General features: G+C 42.7%; 3 protein-coding genes across 18 annotated transcripts; 1 reads left to right on the top strand and 2 right to left on the bottom strand.

The window, feature by feature from the left end:
• Window positions 1-639: 639 nt before the first annotated feature.
• On the bottom strand, window positions 640-7,642 carry LOC112295055 (putative acyl-CoA dehydrogenase IBR3). 3 transcript variants are annotated; one of them, XM_024546185.2, is made up of 18 exons: window positions 7,499-7,642; window positions 7,049-7,201; window positions 6,570-6,704; window positions 6,122-6,265; window positions 5,610-5,741; window positions 5,296-5,484; window positions 4,986-5,063; window positions 4,701-4,814; window positions 4,363-4,461; window positions 3,907-4,024; window positions 3,324-3,574; window positions 2,981-3,175; window positions 2,586-2,728; window positions 2,194-2,278; window positions 1,788-1,997; window positions 1,497-1,649; window positions 1,143-1,247; window positions 640-1,008 (listed from the first exon to the last, which is right to left on the bottom strand). In XM_024546185.2, the coding sequence occupies exons 2-18, from the start codon at window positions 7,181-7,183 to the stop codon at window positions 814-816; spliced, it is 2,481 nt and encodes an 826-aa protein (XP_024401953.1). In that variant the 5' UTR covers window positions 7,184-7,201; window positions 7,499-7,642; the 3' UTR covers window positions 640-813. The 3 variants fall into 3 exon arrangements, with proteins under 3 accessions (XP_024401953.1, XP_024401951.1, XP_024401950.1); XM_024546183.3 differs by having other exon boundaries at window positions 7,049-7,240; window positions 7,499-7,639; XM_024546182.3 differs by having other exon boundaries at window positions 7,456-7,595.
• A 138-nt stretch (window positions 7,643-7,780) lies between these two features.
• LOC112295057 (putative E3 ubiquitin-protein ligase SINA-like 6) lies at window positions 7,781-9,913 on the top strand. 6 transcript variants are annotated; one of them, XM_090244431.1, is made up of 5 exons: window positions 7,781-7,915; window positions 8,002-8,240; window positions 8,362-8,492; window positions 8,612-8,824; window positions 8,933-9,913. In XM_090244431.1, exons 4-5 carry the CDS (start codon window positions 8,624-8,626, stop codon window positions 9,641-9,643), a joined length of 912 nt encoding a protein of 303 aa, XP_090100557.1. In that variant the 5' UTR covers window positions 7,781-7,915; window positions 8,002-8,240; window positions 8,362-8,492; window positions 8,612-8,623; the 3' UTR covers window positions 9,644-9,913. The 6 variants fall into 6 exon arrangements, with proteins under 6 accessions (XP_090100557.1, XP_090100558.1, XP_090100556.1 ...); XM_090244432.1 differs by lacking the exon at window positions 8,362-8,492; XM_090244430.1 differs by having other exon boundaries at window positions 8,002-8,492.
• A 474-nt stretch (window positions 9,914-10,387) lies between these two features.
• Window positions 10,388-18,441, bottom strand: LOC112295053 (uncharacterized). 9 transcript variants are annotated; one of them, XM_090244427.1, is made up of 9 exons: window positions 18,238-18,438; window positions 16,729-16,914; window positions 16,166-16,446; window positions 15,451-15,766; window positions 13,069-15,062; window positions 12,584-12,808; window positions 12,150-12,329; window positions 11,778-11,936; window positions 10,388-11,342 (listed from the first exon to the last, which is right to left on the bottom strand). In XM_090244427.1, the coding sequence occupies exons 3-9, from the start codon at window positions 16,367-16,369 to the stop codon at window positions 10,863-10,865; spliced, it is 3,558 nt and encodes a 1,185-aa protein (XP_090100553.1). In that variant the 5' UTR covers window positions 16,370-16,446; window positions 16,729-16,914; window positions 18,238-18,438; the 3' UTR covers window positions 10,388-10,862. The 9 variants fall into 9 exon arrangements, with proteins under 9 accessions (XP_090100553.1, XP_073396873.1, XP_090100547.1 ...); XM_073540772.2 differs by having other exon boundaries at window positions 12,524-12,808; window positions 18,238-18,436; XM_090244421.1 differs by having other exon boundaries at window positions 12,524-12,808; window positions 13,036-15,062; window positions 16,729-17,116; window positions 18,238-18,406.
• Window positions 18,442-18,670: the final 229 nt, after the last annotated feature.

The following is an 18,670-nucleotide window of genomic DNA, read 5'->3' as shown; positions in this document are numbered from 1 at the left end:
TCTTTCTGACACAGAGAAACATATCATGCTATATTGTGCTTGCCTGTGCCGGAGCAACTCGTCAAAATGTAAATCCTAGCATTAAACTAACTCAATGGCCAAGCCACAAAGCGATGCAGCAACTAACATGTTGCAATTGGAGTTCTACTTACCTCGTTTAAGTTTCAATCAAATAAATGTTGTACTTCTTTTTATGGTGCATCACTGTGACGCGAAATGTTGCTCTTTCGAAGGGTAGTCACCAAGGACGACGTCCCGGCCGACTCTGCAGGAGTATTCCTTGCCTACCAAGGATGGCTCTCCTTCATCACTGCCATGGTCTTTCTTACCAGCATTGGTGTCAACGAGCCTTCCTCACTTTCATGGTGCAACTCTCGAATCGCAACCCCGCGTGCAACACCTTCTCTCAAGAAATCCTTCTCTTGAGAGCTGCAACGTCGTCATTTACCAGCGGTGAGTTAGATCGTGCTGCATCCTCGTTAATACTGTATCTGATTATGATTCGCAGAGGCTCTCTGCGAGATGCTCAACGCTCTGCAGGTCGCTGAGGGCACATGGAAAGTTGTGAAGGTGAAGTTGAAAATTTTCAGACTTGACTATTGCCTGGCTCGAATCAGTGCAAAACTAGTAGACTAAAAATCTTCTCAACGTTTGCATTTATTATCATCCAGTACTACAACATGATTGTGGGCTTACAGAGCAGAAGAGCCCCACTAGACTTAGTAAACTATATCTATTCCATCGAAAGTGAGGCAAGTCGAAGCCCATCTTGGAATACAGGTAGATCGACCAGGACGGAAAACGCTGCGTGCATCAAAGCTTGGATACGCGCTGCAATTCGAGCTTTGCAATGGTGCCAAGATGAACCTCATCTGGTCCATCTGCTAGCCTGAGAGTACGCGCGCTTGCCCATAAGTGTGACAATGGGAAGTCAGAACTCACGCCTCCACCTCCGTGAACTTGAATAGCATTGTCCAGTACTCGCAATGCAGCGTTCGGGGCAGCAACCTTCAAGATCCCACCGTTGCATCGGTACACAATCATGCTAAGTTTAACAAGGTAGAAATTAAAACACATGAAAAAAGAAAATATCTAATGTCTAATAAACGAACAAAGAGCACAGAAAGAGAGTTGTGTTTCACCTTTGCCATGGCAATTGCACCTTTGGCGACTTTATTGCCATACAAATCCAACTGATGAGCAGCATTCAGAACAAGCAACCGAGTTTGCTCAATATCTAGTCGAGACTGCATCACAATCCACTGAAATTTAGTACAGGAATTTAAAACCAACATTTGGACCCTCAGAAATTTTGCTTATTGTCCTGACAAAACAAGACAAGTATGTTCTCTACTATCTGTATGACCAAAACTTGGTAGTTTCAAAACTAGAAACAACTCAGCACGTGAGTGAAGAAATAGGCGCATGCAAGGGTACCATTCCTCCGCATTACTGCAAAAAAGAACATCGGAAGGTAGAAGTAAAAGGTGACATACCTTGGCTAGCATATGGGCAAATGAGCCCTGCTGGGAAAGGGTCTTGCCAAATGCTTTTCGCTGAGTTGCCCTCTTCACCATCGAATCCATGCCACGCTCTGCAGCGCCCACTAGCCTCATGCAGTGATGTAGACGCCCTGGGCCTAATCTACCCTGCAGCCAACATGAAAACCAACACATATCAACCAAACGACATGCCTAGGCCGTGCAAATCTTTTGACTGGTCACCAGCTTAACACTTAAACCAACATGAAAAACAAGATAAATCAAGGCTTGCAGGTCCTCGCTTACTTGAGCGATCTCAAATCCTCGGCCTTCGCCTAGCAACAAATTGGTGACAGGGACTCTAACATTCTCAAACTTAACTTCGGCATGGCCGTGGGGAGCATCATCGAAGCCAAAAACTAACAGTGGCCTGACAATTTTCACGCCTGGCGTGTTGATATCTACAAGTATCATAGACTGTTGCTTGTGCATAGCAGCATTTGGGTTCGTTTTACCCTGTACATGCAAAGAGGACATTTAGCAAGAGAAAATATCTAAATCAAATAATCCAGAAGTGTTTTTCAATTTCTACCTGCACATCGATTTGATCACCATCGGGCTTTATCCATACAGATTGAGCTGGTATCTAGGCCTAAACAACTAAAATACAAATCTCAACAACCTGACAATGCTGCTATTCGTAGATACTGACCATCACTATAAGCAACTGACATCGTGGATCCATTGCACCACTAGTCCACCATTTGTGGCCATTGATAATATACTCGTCTCCCTCTCTGTATCATCCCACGAAGCAAGAGTGAGGCACTCCTCTGGTTGAAAAAGAACATGATGTCATTAAACACAATGCTTTATGTTGTAAGATGGAAAAAAGTAGAGAAGCAGAAACCACCAATCTAGTTTATTTGTTGATGACTCTTCCTCTATAAACAACATAGTCACACATAAAGTTGCTACGGGCTTATTCGTAAGAGTGATCCCACCAAGAGCAAGAATTCAGAGGGGAAAATAAAATATGCAAAAAATACAACAAAAACTGATGACGTTAGGAAAAACCTTAGATCTGGTGCACACATGACTCACCTAACCATTGAACACTCGATATTAGTCGCATCAGAAGATGCCACATTGGGTTCAGTCATGGCAAATCCAGAGCGTATCTCTCCTTCTAGCAATGGCCTCAACCACTTTCTTTGCTGCTCTGAGTTCCCGTACCGTAATAAGACCTGTGCCTCATAAAAACCATCTCAAATCAGAACCGGTAGGAGAAATCCTTGTTCAAACAATTATAGCTAACTGTTTCATTTACACAATGCTACAGTAAATAGGACATTGCAGTCCCGTGCGTACTCAAGCCTTCACGTTCATATGATTACCCGCAACCATGGAAAAAATATCCCCGTTCAAAAAATGTTTCTATTTCTACACGCCTTCCCACTGACACAGTTGTAGATACTGAATGGTTAATTTGTTCGTACCTCCATATTTCCTGTGTCAGGAGCATTACAGTTCAATATTTGAGGAGCCCACATGGACCTCCCTAGGATCTCACATAAGTGGGCATACTCCAAATTGCTCAGTCCCGCTCCTACTAGCCGATCGGCTGAATCTTTAGAACGCATAGCTTTCTCAGTCTCAGACATTAAATCCGACGCCAGAGCAGCACTGTCTGCCTGCATAATGCAATGGTCTCATTAAAATTATAATAGAGTCACTTAATTCAAACTTGCGAATAACATGTCCCCACAATGAAGAAAACCAATATTTTATATATCTCTAGTCTCATCGGCGAAGCATAAAAGATATAACAAATAACAGTACCGGTATCCAAAGATTCCAAAGCCCTTCTGACTTGGCCAACTTCTTAAGCCTCTCTTCGGTTGGATGAATGGTCCACCTAGCATTAGAGTACATAAGATCATTAAGCTCATTTTCACTTGGATAGATATGTCGTTCCATAAAGGATATCAACCTTTTCCTTAGCTCCTGTACTCTCGCCGAAGGAGCAAACCCCAACAGATTCTGACTAGAACTGTCAGGCCCAGTGCTCCTTGCAGGAAGTTCTAGAGAAGCTGGTCCATCAAAAGAAAAAAAACGGAAAAAATAAATGAATAAAAAGTTGAGAAATACCTTATTGTAATAGACAAGACAAATGCAGAAAACTAAGATAAGCACGAAACAACGCTGCTTTTTACTTGACAAAAGCCGTACTTCAGTTTTACAAGGTGGAACACTCTGTCAACTATAGCCACATTGTATTCGGCAAGCATATGCTCACATTTATAAGTAGAAAGTGCCGCAGAATCCGATAAAATATCCAGATCAGGCAGCAAGCCTCAGCTAAAAACTACATAAAACAGAATTGAGAGCTTTAACACATCCTTGGAACTATTTCGGCACTCACCAGAAGGAGGTCGAGGTGGTAAAATTGGCCCTCGCTTAGCCAATCTCAACGCAGTCGCAGCAAAGAATAGCGCCATTTTCCCTGCGTCCTCTGCTCGTTTACCACCAGAAGCGTTGCCCTGTCAAACCAACAAATCAATAAGTCTACAGCAAACATCCTGATACAATTCAGCCCTCCCTTGAAAGCTCAGGCCCTCCCGAGTATATTTAAATATTTTAAAATTCAGTTTTACCTGAGGACACGTAAAAAGCCATATTACAAAAGGTCTTGTAGGTCACATATGTATTAACTAATACTAGACAATAATGCAAGAGTTAGAATGTCGAGTCTGAAAAAGTAGGAGTAAAACATCCTACTAATGTTGAGATGTTAGATTGCTCTACTAACGATGCTCAAAAAGGGAACCATTCAAATCTTTTATGGTTATGGGATTATCAGCAAGTAAGCTCAGCTAACCTGAAGCATACGCAAAAAAACTCCAGCACAGATGGCAGCGTATCGAAACAATGAAAGGACGGTATAGAAATTCCACGTGTTTGCTGGCCAGGAAACATCCTGTATTCAAGCGTTGGTGAATAAAAGTCTAATCACGTCAATAATCCCTTTGTCTATGTCAAAGTTGTTCTAGTTTACGCAAGCAGGTGCAGTATAACAAACACCTTAATGATAACGAATCTTCAATAAAACCCATAAATGGCAGAAAACGAGAAGGATATACCAACCACGTGTAAAAAGATCCTGTGGCTAATCAATATGAAATGAAGGGGTGAACCATGAGAGTACGCTTCACTTACAGCAGCACTACAATATTCAGCAACGTATTCTGGTAGCGATGGTATTCCATCTACAAGCTGTTTACTAAAACCAATGTTTTTGCCTGGAAGCTCGTCACTATCAATCACATAGGGCTGCATCAAAATACACCAACGGGTTCAAAAAAGAAGGTCAATAGAAAAAAACACAATATTTGATCAAAAACTTATAGTAGAGGAAGAATACAAGTGGCTCCAACAACGGAATTAAAATATTCACAAAGGTGTTCAATTAGTTCCAGATAAAAAAAAGCTTGACAATTGTACCAGGCAGTTGTAGGCAGCATCTGACATCTGATTTCCAAGTGTTGACAATTCCCAATCCAGGACACCGATAACACGAGGCTGCAGAATTTGCATGAGAACCCCTTAGAAGACCAATATCTTTAAGGACAAAGGAACGTTTCGAGCGCAGAATTCGGTGCAGCAGATAGACAACAAGATAAGAGCTTAAGCAAAAATAATTAACTATAAAATAAATAAATAAATAAATAAATAAATAAATAAACAATTCAGAAGCTCATTGCCATAATATCCTTCGAAATTCCAAAGTTGTTCTTGAATACTTAAGACTCACCTCAGAAGGATGAAATATGAGATTATCAAGCCGATAATCTCCATGCACAATTCCGGTCTTAGAACCAGCAGTTCCATCCTCTGCCGGGATATTCTCTCGTAACCATTGAATGACTTCTAACATGTTGGGATCTGGATCAGGTTTCCCTTTACCTGTCGATTGATGGTATTGTGCAGTCCACCTTTCAACCTATTCCCACAATTACAGCAGTAACGAGTTTAGTGACAATCACTATAAGAGAAGCAAGAAGGTTATTCGAAGTGAATAACAAGTGAATGAAGCAGAAAACCAAGTGATATTAACAAGTCCCAAACCTGTCTCTTGCAATAATTATCTTTGCGCCCATATCGACTCAACCCTATGGCATCAACATCTGCTGCATGAATAGCAGCCAGAACTCTGGCCATTTCACCATATATTGCCCTTCGCTCTTTGGGATCCATACCCTAAGCAAGAGCAGCAAAATTAAAAACTCCAACCATGTCATCGACAATCACGTTAAAGCACACCATTTTCTCAAATGAAACAGATTCACTTGCTCAAAATACCTCTGATCTGCTTCACAAGTTCTCAAAGATCAACATAAACAAACGTAGGTAAAAAAATACGCGAGTTGAATACTACGCCCTTGACGAAGAAGGAACCTTTTATAAGATTCACTGGCACTTACAACAAGTTCTACACTAAAAGAGATAAAGGGCAATATGATTGGACTTTGGTCCATTTTAAGACACACCAATCCGCTTAGCTAAAACAACTCCATATTCTTACCCAACTCTGGTAAGAACATCTATGAAAATTAATATTTATGAAATAGGGATCTTACTGGCAAAGTCGCATCCACAAACAGACGTCCCTCCAAGTGCTCCATAACATAGAATGGAGTGCCAATCACTGTAGAATCTGTGCACAGGCAGTATACACATGGAACAGGCACTTTGGTTTTGCCTTCACCCAATGCAAATAAGACCTGTAAAATAGCACAGTAAGTTGAATAAGAAAGACCATCGAACGCCAACCCGAGTTATCTACGTCAATGTGAGTATTGAAAAAATTAGCGACCAAATTCCTCAATGTTTGACACTGAAAAATTGATTATCCCGATTATAAGGAAGTTATGTACATGTGAAGCATTACGTGAGTAACGAACTACAGCGTTCAGAACTAGCATCACCTGACTGCTCGCACGCTTTATTGAGATTAGAGACGAAAAATTCACATAGGTTTCCAATATTAAAACAGAAATCAGTGGAGGAAAAAATCTAGACAGGCACCTGATACTCGCGCTCAATAGCGTGAGCTGACTGGAGAATTTGCCCAGGTGGTTTCTTCCGAAGCACATAGCGCTGAACACACCTATTCAGTTCCACTTGCAGAAGGTATGTCGGATTCGATTGTCCATGTCCAAACTACAAGATCAAATCAAACAAAGGTTTGTAGCGGTAGCACAAGCAAAACACTCAAAAACCCTACATAAATCTTTTAGTTGGGCTCATGCATCTTCTTGTGATCGTATGTGATTCCACGCTCGCTTTGATGTGCATACCAAGGTCTACGACGAATAAGGAACGCGTATTCGTAATTCCAAGCATGATATATGCTACATGTGAAGACTTCAAGTCATTTCATTAAATAATGGACGCGATAATTGGTGGATGCTCAGAATGTGGCATAATTTAGTGAATGAGTAAAGAGAAGAAAGGAGATCTTTGTGTATTGCGAAGCACAAGTGCTTCAAGTTCAGAACCTTTACCTGAGAAATCTTTAAGGATGCAGGCGGAGGCAGAAAACCCTTGACATGTGTTTGCAAATAACTTAATAGTCGTCCCTCGTCAAGCCGGTGGGCAGAATCCACGGGAACCACCATGGTCATTGTATTTTTCGCCATTTCCCTTCTAATTTCAATCTGATCAATCCCTCCCTGTCAGATTCTTTGCGAATCTCTCTGACCGCAGGAATTCAAGTCGATTAGCTACATCCAAATGACCTCCAAAAACTGGACTACCAACCCAATTAAAGTGCACCAAAGTTCACTCATAAATTCCTTACAACCACTAAAGCGAAAACAGATAGAAATCTTCCCAATTAGCGTTCAATCATTCACAAAAGACCACTCGATTACGTCATCATCAGCGAGATCAAGGCTAGACATGAACTTGCCATTCAAATTCCAACACTCGAGGTAGTTAATCACACAATTTACCTATGCAAAAGTGCACCGCCCTTAAGAAACCCTGCAAAACACTGTAAAATTGTCGAGAGATGAGCAGAGACGAACATAGTGCACGAAGCAATTCCGGTCAATGGATCAGTCGTCAGAGCACCGATAGGTCGCATTGATCGGTGCCACATGAAGCTTGACGGGAAAGGATGCTTTTCTCCAAGTCCTCCAGAGGTGGGACCACCAAGTGGATGAACGACGCTGCGAAATCGACTGGATGATTCAGTGTCCAGTTGAGCCGCAATCTGGAATCACAAGTTGAAGAATTTGTCAGCCCCTCTCAAACTCACCTCCCAAACAGTCGAAACATGAGAATGCTCCTGCACAGATTTGCAGTTCGTCAATTCTGCAGAGTAACTGAAATGGGTACTCGTTTGTCTGGTGCTTCGGAAGATAATTGTGAGTAAGTCGAGCTCTATCTTTGGATTAGTGCATTATAGAGGAACCCATTCGTAGATTAATTTGTACTTCTCTTGATGTGGCAGTGTGTCGAACACGCTAGCATGGTTCGGAGGCCTTGTCGACATCAATTGAATTGGGGCAAATCAATTTAATGTCTGTGGTTTGTGAGCATCTTGGGTGAACCTTGCAATTGGGGTTTTCGTTACTCGGGTATCAGGTCATCGAGCTGTTTGGTGCCTGATGGTTCGCCTTCCTGGCTCTTAAGGGCTTCTGCGATCTCAGCGTTAGCGTGGTTTTTCATTCCAGGAAGACCTTATCGAAGGTGATTTCGTTTTCCGGTGTGCACATTCTTTGTACAGGCGGATTCTTCGTTGCCACATTTGATATGGTTGGGCTTACTTCTCCTGGATCATTGCACCTAAATTGGGGCTTGATAATTGTAGCCCTGTGACAAGTATTCGGCTATTTGTCACAGAGTTTAGGGTTTAGGGCTCAGCAATTCCTTGAGGCAACCTGCTGGTAATCCTGAGGCTCCGGAGAACCTCAGCAAGAAGTTTATCTTTGTGAATTTAAGGTGCAAACAATTTATGTCAACTTATTCTTGCTTAGCATTTTTTTCTGTATGGGGTTGCCTACATTTCAGGAGGAGGGTTGACGATCGGTTGGTGATCTTCTTCTCTCGTCTTCGTGTAGGTTTAAGTCACAATGAGGTATGGAGGAGTGGAGGGCGTGAAGCGGAGAAGACTGGTGGTGGAGGAGTCATCGACCTCCACAGTATCAAATTCTTCTAATGTCATTGAAACTGTTTCTGAAAGGGAAGCTCCTGCTGGTGAAACTTCTGTTTTTGATCTCGACCTGCTCGATTGTACCATTTGCACGGAGCCTCTGGCAGCACCAATTTATCAAGTATGAAATCATCCCTCCTGTTTTATTTCTGAAATTTGTCTCTTTTTTCTTTCTGCAATTAAATAAATTTGGCCAAACCTTACACCGTATGTGGGAGTACAATTGCAGTGTGAGAACGGTCACGTTGCGTGCGCCTCATGTTCCAAGCTGACCAAAAATGTGTGCCCCTCTTGCAAACAACCAACGGGCTCCATCCGATGTCTAGCACTCGAGAAATTGATCGAATCTCTCAAAGTCAAGTGCAAATACTATTCCTTAGGGTGCTCTGAAATGGTGAAATTCTCTGACAAGTGTTACCACGAGAGGATCTGCTCATGGGAGCCTCTGGCATGCCCCTTTCCCGAGTGCAGCTTCCAAGGACAATACAACTTCTTCCAGGAGCATGTCAAGCTCAGGCACGGTGACAACTGGGCTCCTCTTGTCCCCGAAACCGACGTGAGCTTTTTCATGAAGCCGACGGATAGGTACTACATGCTCTTCGATAAGGGCATATACTTCATGGTGCACCGCAGAAAGTCCAGCTTGGGTGACATGTGCTACCTTTCTCTGCCGAAGGTTCTGTCAGCTTGTTATGGTACGGGCACATCCTTCCACTACAAAATGGAAATCAAGACAGTAAGCAACGTCGATGGTGCAACCCTATCCTCCTTCAAAGTGGATGCGCATTGCTGCAATGAGGATTCTAAAGCATCGTCAATCCCCAAGGACGGGTTCTTAATTGTGCCTGAGGACAGATCAGTGGAAGTCTCAGTTCTGTTTTTGCCTCCTCGTCTCTCACCGAAGTTCGGCAATTCGTCACTTCGGTGGGGGGATCCTTGAGTGGTCCCTGCAAGGTTGGTCACCAAGATGAGCTTATGGCTTACGTTCTCTAGATACGTGGCAAGCATAGTCTAGAGCTGTTTCAACGAATTGGTTGAATGGCATAGTTCCTTGTTTATTACAACAATTTGTATAGTTGAAAATGCATTTAGTATCTATAATGAGTTCATTACCTCCACTGAATTTGTTGTGCGCCATGCGCAGCCCTGAGTGTTCGTGTAAGAACTTTTTTCATGAAAATTATCTGGTATCAAAGATGCGTCTTCTCTACTCGGTGAATAGGAGCAGGTATTGCAGATTTTTGATGGCAACTTTTCAAGGGCTTCCGTTGGAGGCTCCTTAGGTTCGACAGTAATGTATTTTTGGCAATTCATGTAGTCGGTCATAATCTGCCGCGTATATGGTAATATGGTATTAGAAGCACTTCATTTCCTGATCAATAACGAGTACATGGTTGCGGAAGAGATAACTTAGTTGCTTTGCGCTGCATTTGCAGCAAACACTACAGTATTTTCTATTCGCTTGAACATAGTGGTGAAGGAAGTGAAATTAAGTGGGTTTGTCATATATTATCAAGTTTCATATTATGCTAAAAAAGTGAGCATGTCAGCTGAACAAAGTATGTATTGAACAGTTGCACCTTTGGTCAGAATTATTCTTATTAATCCACGTGCATCGTTCATTGTCCTCAATCATGGCCTCATCAAACTGTGGATGTAACAACGTATTGGTTCTGCTCTTGCGTTGCTCTGAACACTCTGTTGTATTATACAAGATGCCTTCCCCAACATAATGGAGCCATCAAAAAAATTGATTGCTTCTCGGATTGTTACAGCTACTTCAAGGCTCAGCTCAAAACACTGTACTCAGATATAAACTAGACAGAGTTTTGGCTTTCTCTTTTTCAATACTCCTCACAAAGGAGAGTATTTGAAAATACATCTAGTCTGGCCACACCTCATCACACGCTTCAGTCGATGTGGTTTGAAGCACTACTAACCTCACCATAGTATATTGATGGTAAAATCTGCACCCGTGTACATGAAGACGTCGCCGAAACTACTTCCAGCAGCCGCATCAGTCATTGGTCAAAATAGTATGATCCCTATTCTGCTATGGGATCTCATTTTGAAGCGAGAAAAGTAGATAGCAAGTTGGTGAACAGAGTATTGCTCCGTGGTCAACAGCCAACATACAGAAAGATCTAGAAAAATGTCTTTCACTTCCTTGTAGAATCTTTTCTCTTGATGAAATAAGCACCAATTTTCGAGGATAATTTAACCTTTTTTTGTTTCTCCCCTGATTGAGTTTTCGTGGTCATGACAGGCTGACCACTGGACTCCACTGGCGACCTCTCTTGACGCCCTGGACTGGCACCGCTTGCAAACGAAAATGAAGAGCGTGAAGGGCTACTACTTTGAGAATCCTCTAAGGTACATGTGCTATTCATGCTGCCTTGTCTCTCTCCAGTAATAAGCCTGTCCATTGGATGACCACCATTTAATGCTCCTGAGAATGATAGAGATTTTCCCTCCATCCTTTTGACCCGCAGAGCTGCTTCACAAGAAAATTTGGCTGCTTCAGCTTCCTCCCGCTTAGTTACTGCTTCGTCCAATTCAATTCGACAAGCCCGAACTTCCTTCTCTAATATTTCAACTTTCCGCCGCATTTCCCTCTCACTTGCTTTTGCTGCATCTACCTGTTCATACCATGCATAGAGCACCATTGCAGAAGATTCAGTCAAGTACCTACATCAAACTTAATAGCTGATGGAGCAACAGGTATATTGAGATCGAATGAATAGTTGCCTTAAAACCCATTGCAAGTCACTTAACCTTCCATTGAGCTGTAACATCAGACTCCGCTTCCAATCACTTGTCATATTCCAATCGTTACAAATCCCTCGTGTTTAAATCAAAGCATCATTTCATTGCAATAGCAAAAGAGCGCTTTAAAATCGAGATTGTTTGTTCCTTACCTGGTAGTTTTGGAGGTCTAAATCTGAAACTTTCTGGCTCAAAAATGACTTATCAACAATAGCACACGAGTCCTAGAAACACAATCCACTGCTACTTCTCGGTCTACTATTGATACAAAACAGGAACATATACAAAAGGTAAAGTGAGAATCTCACCTGAGCCATCCCTACAGCTGCACGCTTATTAACTAATTCTTGCAAGTCTCTAGTTTTAGTTGTTAAGTTTTGGTACTCCTCGAGAGACATTGATATTTCACCACCCTGTTCCTCCCCTCGTTTCATACCGTAGAACTCCGGTATAGTCTTCAACCTCATCTGCAACACAGAGATGCACTTGAAAATAACTAAAAAGATCAAGGAAAATTTGTTACACATTGTTGCAATGCCAGTAACAACTGAATGCCGTATTGTGCTATTTGAGAAAATTATTCAGTGGCTAAACTCTGACAATACTGTTTACTTGAAAACGTTACGATTTTAGGAGAAACATTTTAAACAACTAAACATCAGACAAATACTGCAAACAACCTGTGCAAAAGCCCATTCTTCACTTGCTTTGACTGTGTCAACTTCGAGTTGTAAAGCCTGCAATTTCGCATCGATGGTTTCAATGTGCGCCTGCGCTTCCTCAACCTCTAGCCTACTCCTCTCAGCTTCTTCAGTAGCTTGTCCAGCGTGAAACGTAGCTTCCTCTGCCTCAGCTATTACCTGCTCCGATATCCAGCATGGGTATATAAGAACTACACACTCAGCGAAACAATCGCATGTGCTGAATTTACACTAGATACAAGGTTCAGACGATGAAAATGGACTATACTTGGTTGGTGAATTGCCGACATGAACCACAAGGAAGAAAGTCAACAAACATGTGTGATGTTAATAGGATTGGGTTCCCCAAAGACCTTGGTCAAGGACTCATTCAAAGCAAGATTTGCATCTTTCAACGTTGTCTCCGAGATTACCGCAGCCTCCAGTTGCGCCCTCATTTGATTCAGTTTCATTTCATATTGGTGGTCCTTTTCAGCCAAAGCTACTCCATTATCCTCTCGTATTGCTGTCAATTCTGCTCTTGTATTATTAAGGTCTGCCCTTAAATCCGCCATGGAGGCTGCCATTGTCCTCTCTGCCTCGTTCGCCTTTTGCAGTTTTGCGGTTGCTTCGTCTAGGTCCAGTTTGAACGTCCTCGCCTGAAAACAGATGAAAATTGAGATCCGTTAGTTATTTGCTATTTAACATGGCCTGTACTACTCCAGTTTCTCTCATGCAATACATGTATTTTGAAGAAAACTTAATAGCACCCGTTAGAATGTCAGTTGTAGTCGTTTTCCTGGTCAGATGACTGTTGGACAAAACTTCTGCTATGCTTAGCCTTTTATCTAACTCTTCCTCCCTAAGATAGCATTGACTTTGCAACCTGAGTTTTGATAGGCTGGGCTTCGATAGGTACTTTGTCAGCGAGCTTTGAAGCATCTTCAAGATCTATTTTCATTCTCTGAAGCTTCAAACTGTAATCCATGAAGGCAGCTTTAGCCCGTGCTTCGCCTTCTTTCGAGGTAGATGCCTCAGCTTTCAAGGCCTCCACCTGCGCGCATAATGCGGCAGCTTCCCCACCTACCCAGTCTACTGCTTGCTTTGTTATCACCAGTTCATCCTTCACCTTTTGCAGCTCAGCACTAGTAGCAACTGAAGACTCTTTAGACTTCGCTTCTGCATCTTTCAAAGCATACAACTGGGTTTTGAGATCATTGATCTCTGCCTGTGAACTGTTGACAGTTTCTCGGTACTTCGCCTCGACATCTTTAATCTGAGACCTCAATTCCTCCAATTCCAGGGTCATTCCCTCTAGCTTGCTTTCTGCTTTTCTAGCCGTTACAAGATCACCCCGCACTGCCTCAAGATCAGCACATAGAGTACAAGTAGCTACTATGTCTTTGCTGATAGATGCTGCAGGTTTAGTCTCAGACTTCATCTGTGCCGCAGTCGCCTTCTCCACTAGATCATTTGCGGCCATCAACTCCACAGTCAACTCCCCTATTTTCTTTTCTGATAAGGACGTCGCTAATATCAGTGTGTTAAAGTCCAATTTAACATCAGCCTGCACTTCACGAATATCCTCCTTCAAACCCCTAACTACTTCCAATGAGCTCTCAAACTCTTCCGTATATACAAGTTGCAGCTTTGCGATCTCTTCTATTACACTAATGAGCATTGCCAATACAATATTGTAGAGCTCCTTAATTTGGGTCAGTTCAAACTCAGAATCCACTGGGACATCCTTGAGAGTTGCTAGCTCCTTCCGACATTTTTCGTGCTGTCCCTGTGATGCACTCAACTCACCACACAATCTGGTAATTTCTATTCCTGCACTAAATAATTCTTTGCATGCTGCCTCAAGCTCGGTCTGCACATACTTTATCTCTTCCCTCTCTTTAGCAAGATCTGCTGTTAAGATGTCCTTCGCAGCCTCTAACGCTGTTAGTTCAGTCTGTAATTTCAAATTGTCTTCATGGGCAATTTTGATGTCGGTGGCAAAGTTCTCACGATTGGCTAGTTGTTCCGCCTCAAGCCTGCAAATATCTTTGTTTGCACTGAAGAGCGCCGAGGAGCAGGTTTCGTACTCCTCATGCAACGCTCTCAATTCAGCTCTTAACTTCTCCATCCCTCCTTTAGCTTCTGAAAGCTCATTGAAAATGGTATCATACTGACCAATTCCATGTTGTAAAGTTTTTTGTACATTATGCAACTCTTCTTTTGTACTCTTTAGCTCGGTAGTGCATTCCTCACAACGAGCCAATGCGGCTGTCAACTCATCCTGTAGTCTATGGATCTCTTCTTTCGCATCCGCACATGCTGAGAGTGAAGCTTCATAATCCGCATGAATACCAAGAGTCTCATTTCTCGCAACCAGGATATCCATGTAAGAGGCTTCATGCAAACCTCGCAAGTCCTCTAATTCTGCTTCCAGTGCATTATTATCTCTTAACGCGGTAGCAAGTTCTGAGGAAGAGAATTCATATTGACTCCGCAATCTAGAAATCTCTTCTTTCACTTCATAAAGCTCCATCGACGAAGATTTCTGCAATCTCTGCGCAACTTCGATACCTTCATGTAGTACATGAATATTATCCTTCGCATGAGCAAGCTCTACAGTCAAATTTTGTGCAGCCTGTAAATCAGCTTCAAGCCAAGTAATTTCTTCTTTCGCTCTTGCCAGCTCTAAGCTACAGGTATCATGATGGCTCCGAACATCGCTCAAAGTTGCCTGCAAAGTACTAACATTCTTCTTTACAATCTCAAGCTCTAAATACACGCTTCTATGCTGATCCCTTTCAGCTGCAAGCACAGACTGCAGCCTAGATATTTCCGTTCGAGAATCCTCAAGCTGTAAAGAGGTCGTTTCATAACGTACTCTTTCAATCTCGTGCTTTGCATTATCAAGGTCTGCAAAACAATCGAACCGGCATAAAGTACACTCGCTTAGAGGTAAAGTAGTAACACCTACTAGCCAATGCTCCTGCAACAGATTAGGTTCTGATCCACATTGAAAATGTTCGAAAAATCGTACTAAAATATGTCGCAAGGTAGCCTCTCTTATATCTTGAGTGAAAGGCACCCAAACCCAATCGTAACATGAGAAAGAAGGGGTTATCCATCACAACCATCATCCTTATTAGACACATTTTCTTAGAATACTGAGCTGGGCAAAGAAATTAACCACAACCAAAGCTGTCATAAAAAAACAGACAAAAAAGTATATTCACTGACGTCTTTTGTTTTTATCTATAAAAAGATGTATGCATTTACGAGAGCACATTGCATTTGTATCTACCTGCTGCAAACTTTAAATTGAGATTCTTTGCATCTTCAAGCTCATTGTTAAGTCTTTCGACTTCCTTGTGAAGTGCTGTGTCAAGTTGCCCGCTCGAATCCTCCCTCCAATTCGATGGTAATGGTACAGCCTCCACCTCCACGTCGTCAGAAGCTGCGAAATGTTCGACAAGGGATATGTGATCGAGGAGACTCTTGATGTTGGTGAATTCTGTTAAAGCCTGTGCCTTGGCACGTTCTGAGACAGCTAATTGTTCTTTCAACTTGTTGATTTCCTCGTGAGCACGTTGAAGTTCCGACTCAAGGGCAACAGTCCTCTGCCAAAGTTACTAGATACGTCAAAACCAGATATAAATTAGGGTTAATAAATACACAAGCGCACTATATACAGGAAGAGGCCACATCTCACGCTGACGGTGTAGAAATTCTGCTTGGAAAATGCCTTCACTGGCTTATACATGTTTAGTCGTATGTAGGGCAGTTTACAATGAACATACTTCAGAACGAAATTACATTTAAGCACGATAATTGCTGAGCACTAGGACAATGTAAGGCCAAACAACACTCTTCCCCTCCACACGCACATACGCATGAGAAGAACAAGAAAAGACAAGAAGAAGAAGTCACATGGTAATCATACTAAAATGGAATCAGTAGAAAATTACAAACGTATGGTAAATACAAAACTACACCTCTTCAATGCATGTTTTTATTACCTCAGTGAGATGACTGGAACCAACCACGGTCTGGGAACCCAGCGAATGGTATGAATCAATGTGTTTAGTTGATTCGTCCAGGAGGTAAGATTGATGTGAGCCATTGGTCTTGACAGGTCTCTTGTCTTTGAACATGCTGAACGCCGCTTTGGCTTCAGATGCAAATGGAACCAACGAATCTACATTTCCCTTTGGCTCCACCATGACTCTCTTAATACTCTCCAAGTCCCTGAATGTGCCGACACAAATGTTGTGCCCCTAATCGATAGTATCGCTGATGACTGATCGTGTTAAGGAAAAAGGACTTGTATCAGTCTAGAGCTAATCAATCAACCTAAGTACCCAGTGAACGCTAAATCTGCCAGAGAGACCGTTTCAACTCGCAACAACACAAATCTCATCTTAATGGAAAACCCAATGAGAAGCAAACAATATTGAACAAGCTTCCAACGATTGAATTGCAGAATCTGATAAAAACATACACAACAACTAGAGTTCAGAGTGATTTTCACTTGCACAGCCGTTGTTTTCATAGTTGCAATAACTCGGAAGTGTATTCTAACCTTACACCCGTTAAACGTTGCACCAAACCATCACCTCCATCGTGCATGATAATGGACTAGTTGCCACCATTCCCCAGAGATCTCGTCAGCACCCGACACTCCGTACACATTCAGATAACAACTCCTCCATATAGAACTTCTGACACATTTCCGAACGCAACGGAAAGGTTCTGCCATGATGTGTTGCTAGCACATCAATTGACCACGGTAACAATTGGATCAGTGCCCCCATTCGAATCACAGGAACCTAAACTCCATAGGGAATCCAAGACACGATTACTCCAACAATCTGTGTTTGTTGCTTCAACTTGTAACCAAGTGCAACAATACAATTTCCATGGTGGTATCATCCAGCTTCCGGCTAAATCGTTGCGATCCTCGGTCAGACCTAATAACAACAGCACAATTTAGGAGACTTTCTTAAAATCTGCCACGTTCGAACTTAAACAGTAACCCTACTCTATTAAAAACCATGTGAAACAGCATCCGAGGAGAAATAATCTTCTGACACAGCATTGTGAGACCCTTGAATTTTCTTCGCGTTTTTTAAAATAAGGTCAATCCAAAAGATGATCGAGTGAAGGTGCGAGGGAACATAGCATCCTTGTGGCCACAAAATCTGTAACTGCTCAGACTACTGCAACAACTGCTTCAGGAATCTATACGCAACTACGTTCGCTCTAAATATGCTTTAAATCGACAACTAAAATCCACCCCTTTCTCTCACAAACCTCTAATTTGCAAAAAGTAACAACCGCACTTGCAGATATATCAATAAAGAATTATCAAGAATGTGGTCACGTCAGGTGGAATGATAAAATTCAATGCCTGTCCCGTTTACAGATTCTTCATGTGTACTAAATTTCTAGCAAAGAAATCTTCCGATATCGTAACCGCTTGGGCGCGATCCAAACCCTGCAAGCCACCACTCCTTTCGAACCAGACAAACGCGCGCATGATACTCTCATGTATTAGAAAGAAACACCGTGGTCCCAATATCACTCGCACAGCTACAAAAGAATCAATCATGCCTTTGCTCCACTGAAGGACTAAGTAAACTAGTGAGACCGTCTGACCGCAAAAACGCAACCCAGCTCAATCACTTCAACCACTGTACCGCAAAACCAGAAACAAGGCACACGAGCTACAAGCAAAGAGACATCGCTCCCCAAAACTGCACCTCGAAGCCACATCCCAACATCACCCAGAAACAGTAGACGAAAAAGCACACTCCCTTACCCTCCCCACCCACACACACACACCCTCAAAGACAACTTTTCACGTGAACAAAGACTGAGTCTGATCCAAGGAGCCCAGAAATGGAGAAAATGAAAATCATGTCAAACCTCTCAAACCAAGAAGCCAAAACTCAAGAGCTCCCAAGAGACAAAGCTTGAAAAACGCAGACGAGGGAACAGCGAGAGAGAGAGAGAGAGAAGGCTACGTTTTACAGCAGAGAACACAGAAGAGGTCTGTTCCCATAGCCAGAGCCTAGCATTGCAAGCTCACCAACAAGTTTCAGGCGACAGGTTAGTGTACTGTCAGCGTTAATGGCCAAAGACGATGGCGTCTGTGATTGTCCAAGCAATTTGTCGCGTCCAGAGTAATTCCTGGGACACACACACACACAGAGATAGACGACGATTCAAGGAGAACGGGCAGGCACGCAGGCTCGGAGGAGGAAGAAGGAGTCGGAGCTTGGGCCGCAGTGACTGACTGCTACACTGCAAGTTGGGCTTGGACCTGGCGGGATATCACCGATAGATGACGAATCCGTCCCTTCCCACGTCGCCTGGCGTCGATTCCACACTGGATGAAAGAATGTGTGGACGACAGTTTCGTAGACGAATGAAAGTGGTGCATGGATGGATTATTTGTGCCGGCATAGCCTGTAGCTAGAGGAGGCTTTTGCAGGAGTGCTTGGTTGACTTTGAAAATTGGA

Source organism: Physcomitrium patens, chromosome 18 (genome assembly GCF_059467195.1).
Source record: "Physcomitrium patens ecotype Gransden chromosome 18, ASM5946719v1, whole genome shotgun sequence".
NCBI classification, from domain to species: domain Eukaryota; kingdom Viridiplantae; phylum Streptophyta; class Bryopsida; order Funariales; family Funariaceae; genus Physcomitrium; species Physcomitrium patens.
Note: the sequence above shows the minus strand (reverse complement) of the source record. Positions and strands in the feature narration are given on the sequence as shown.

Excerpts from the sequence above, each read along its gene's own strand:
- LOC112295055 (XM_024546182.3), bottom strand. Across the intron at positions 5,064-5,295 it reads TCATATTTCATCCTTCTGAG|CCTCGTGTTATCGGTGTCCT; the intron begins GTGAGTCTTAAG and ends CAAATTCTGCAG. Across the intron at positions 1,009-1,142 it reads GTGCAATTGCCATGGCAAAG|GTTGCTGCCCCGAACGCTGC; the intron begins GTGAAACACAAC and ends GGGATCTTGAAG.
- LOC112295057 (XM_090244432.1), top strand. The coding sequence starts at position 8,624 with ATGAGGTATGGAGGAGTGGAGGGCGTGAAGCGGAGAAGACTGGTGGTG. Across the intron at positions 8,825-8,932 it reads TGGCAGCACCAATTTATCAA|TGTGAGAACGGTCACGTTGC; the intron begins GTATGAAATCAT and ends GTACAATTGCAG.
- LOC112295053 (XM_090244421.1), bottom strand. The coding sequence starts at position 16,369 with ATGGTGGAGCCAAAGGGAAATGTAGATTCGTTGGTTCCATTTGCATCT. Across the intron at positions 12,330-12,523 it reads TGAATGAGTCCTTGACCAAG|GTAATAGCTGAGGCAGAGGA; the intron begins GTCTTTGGGGAA and ends ATATCGGAGCAG. Across the intron at positions 11,343-11,777 it reads CAGCTGTAGGGATGGCTCAG|GTAGATGCAGCAAAAGCAAG; the intron begins GTGAGATTCTCA and ends TGGTATGAACAG.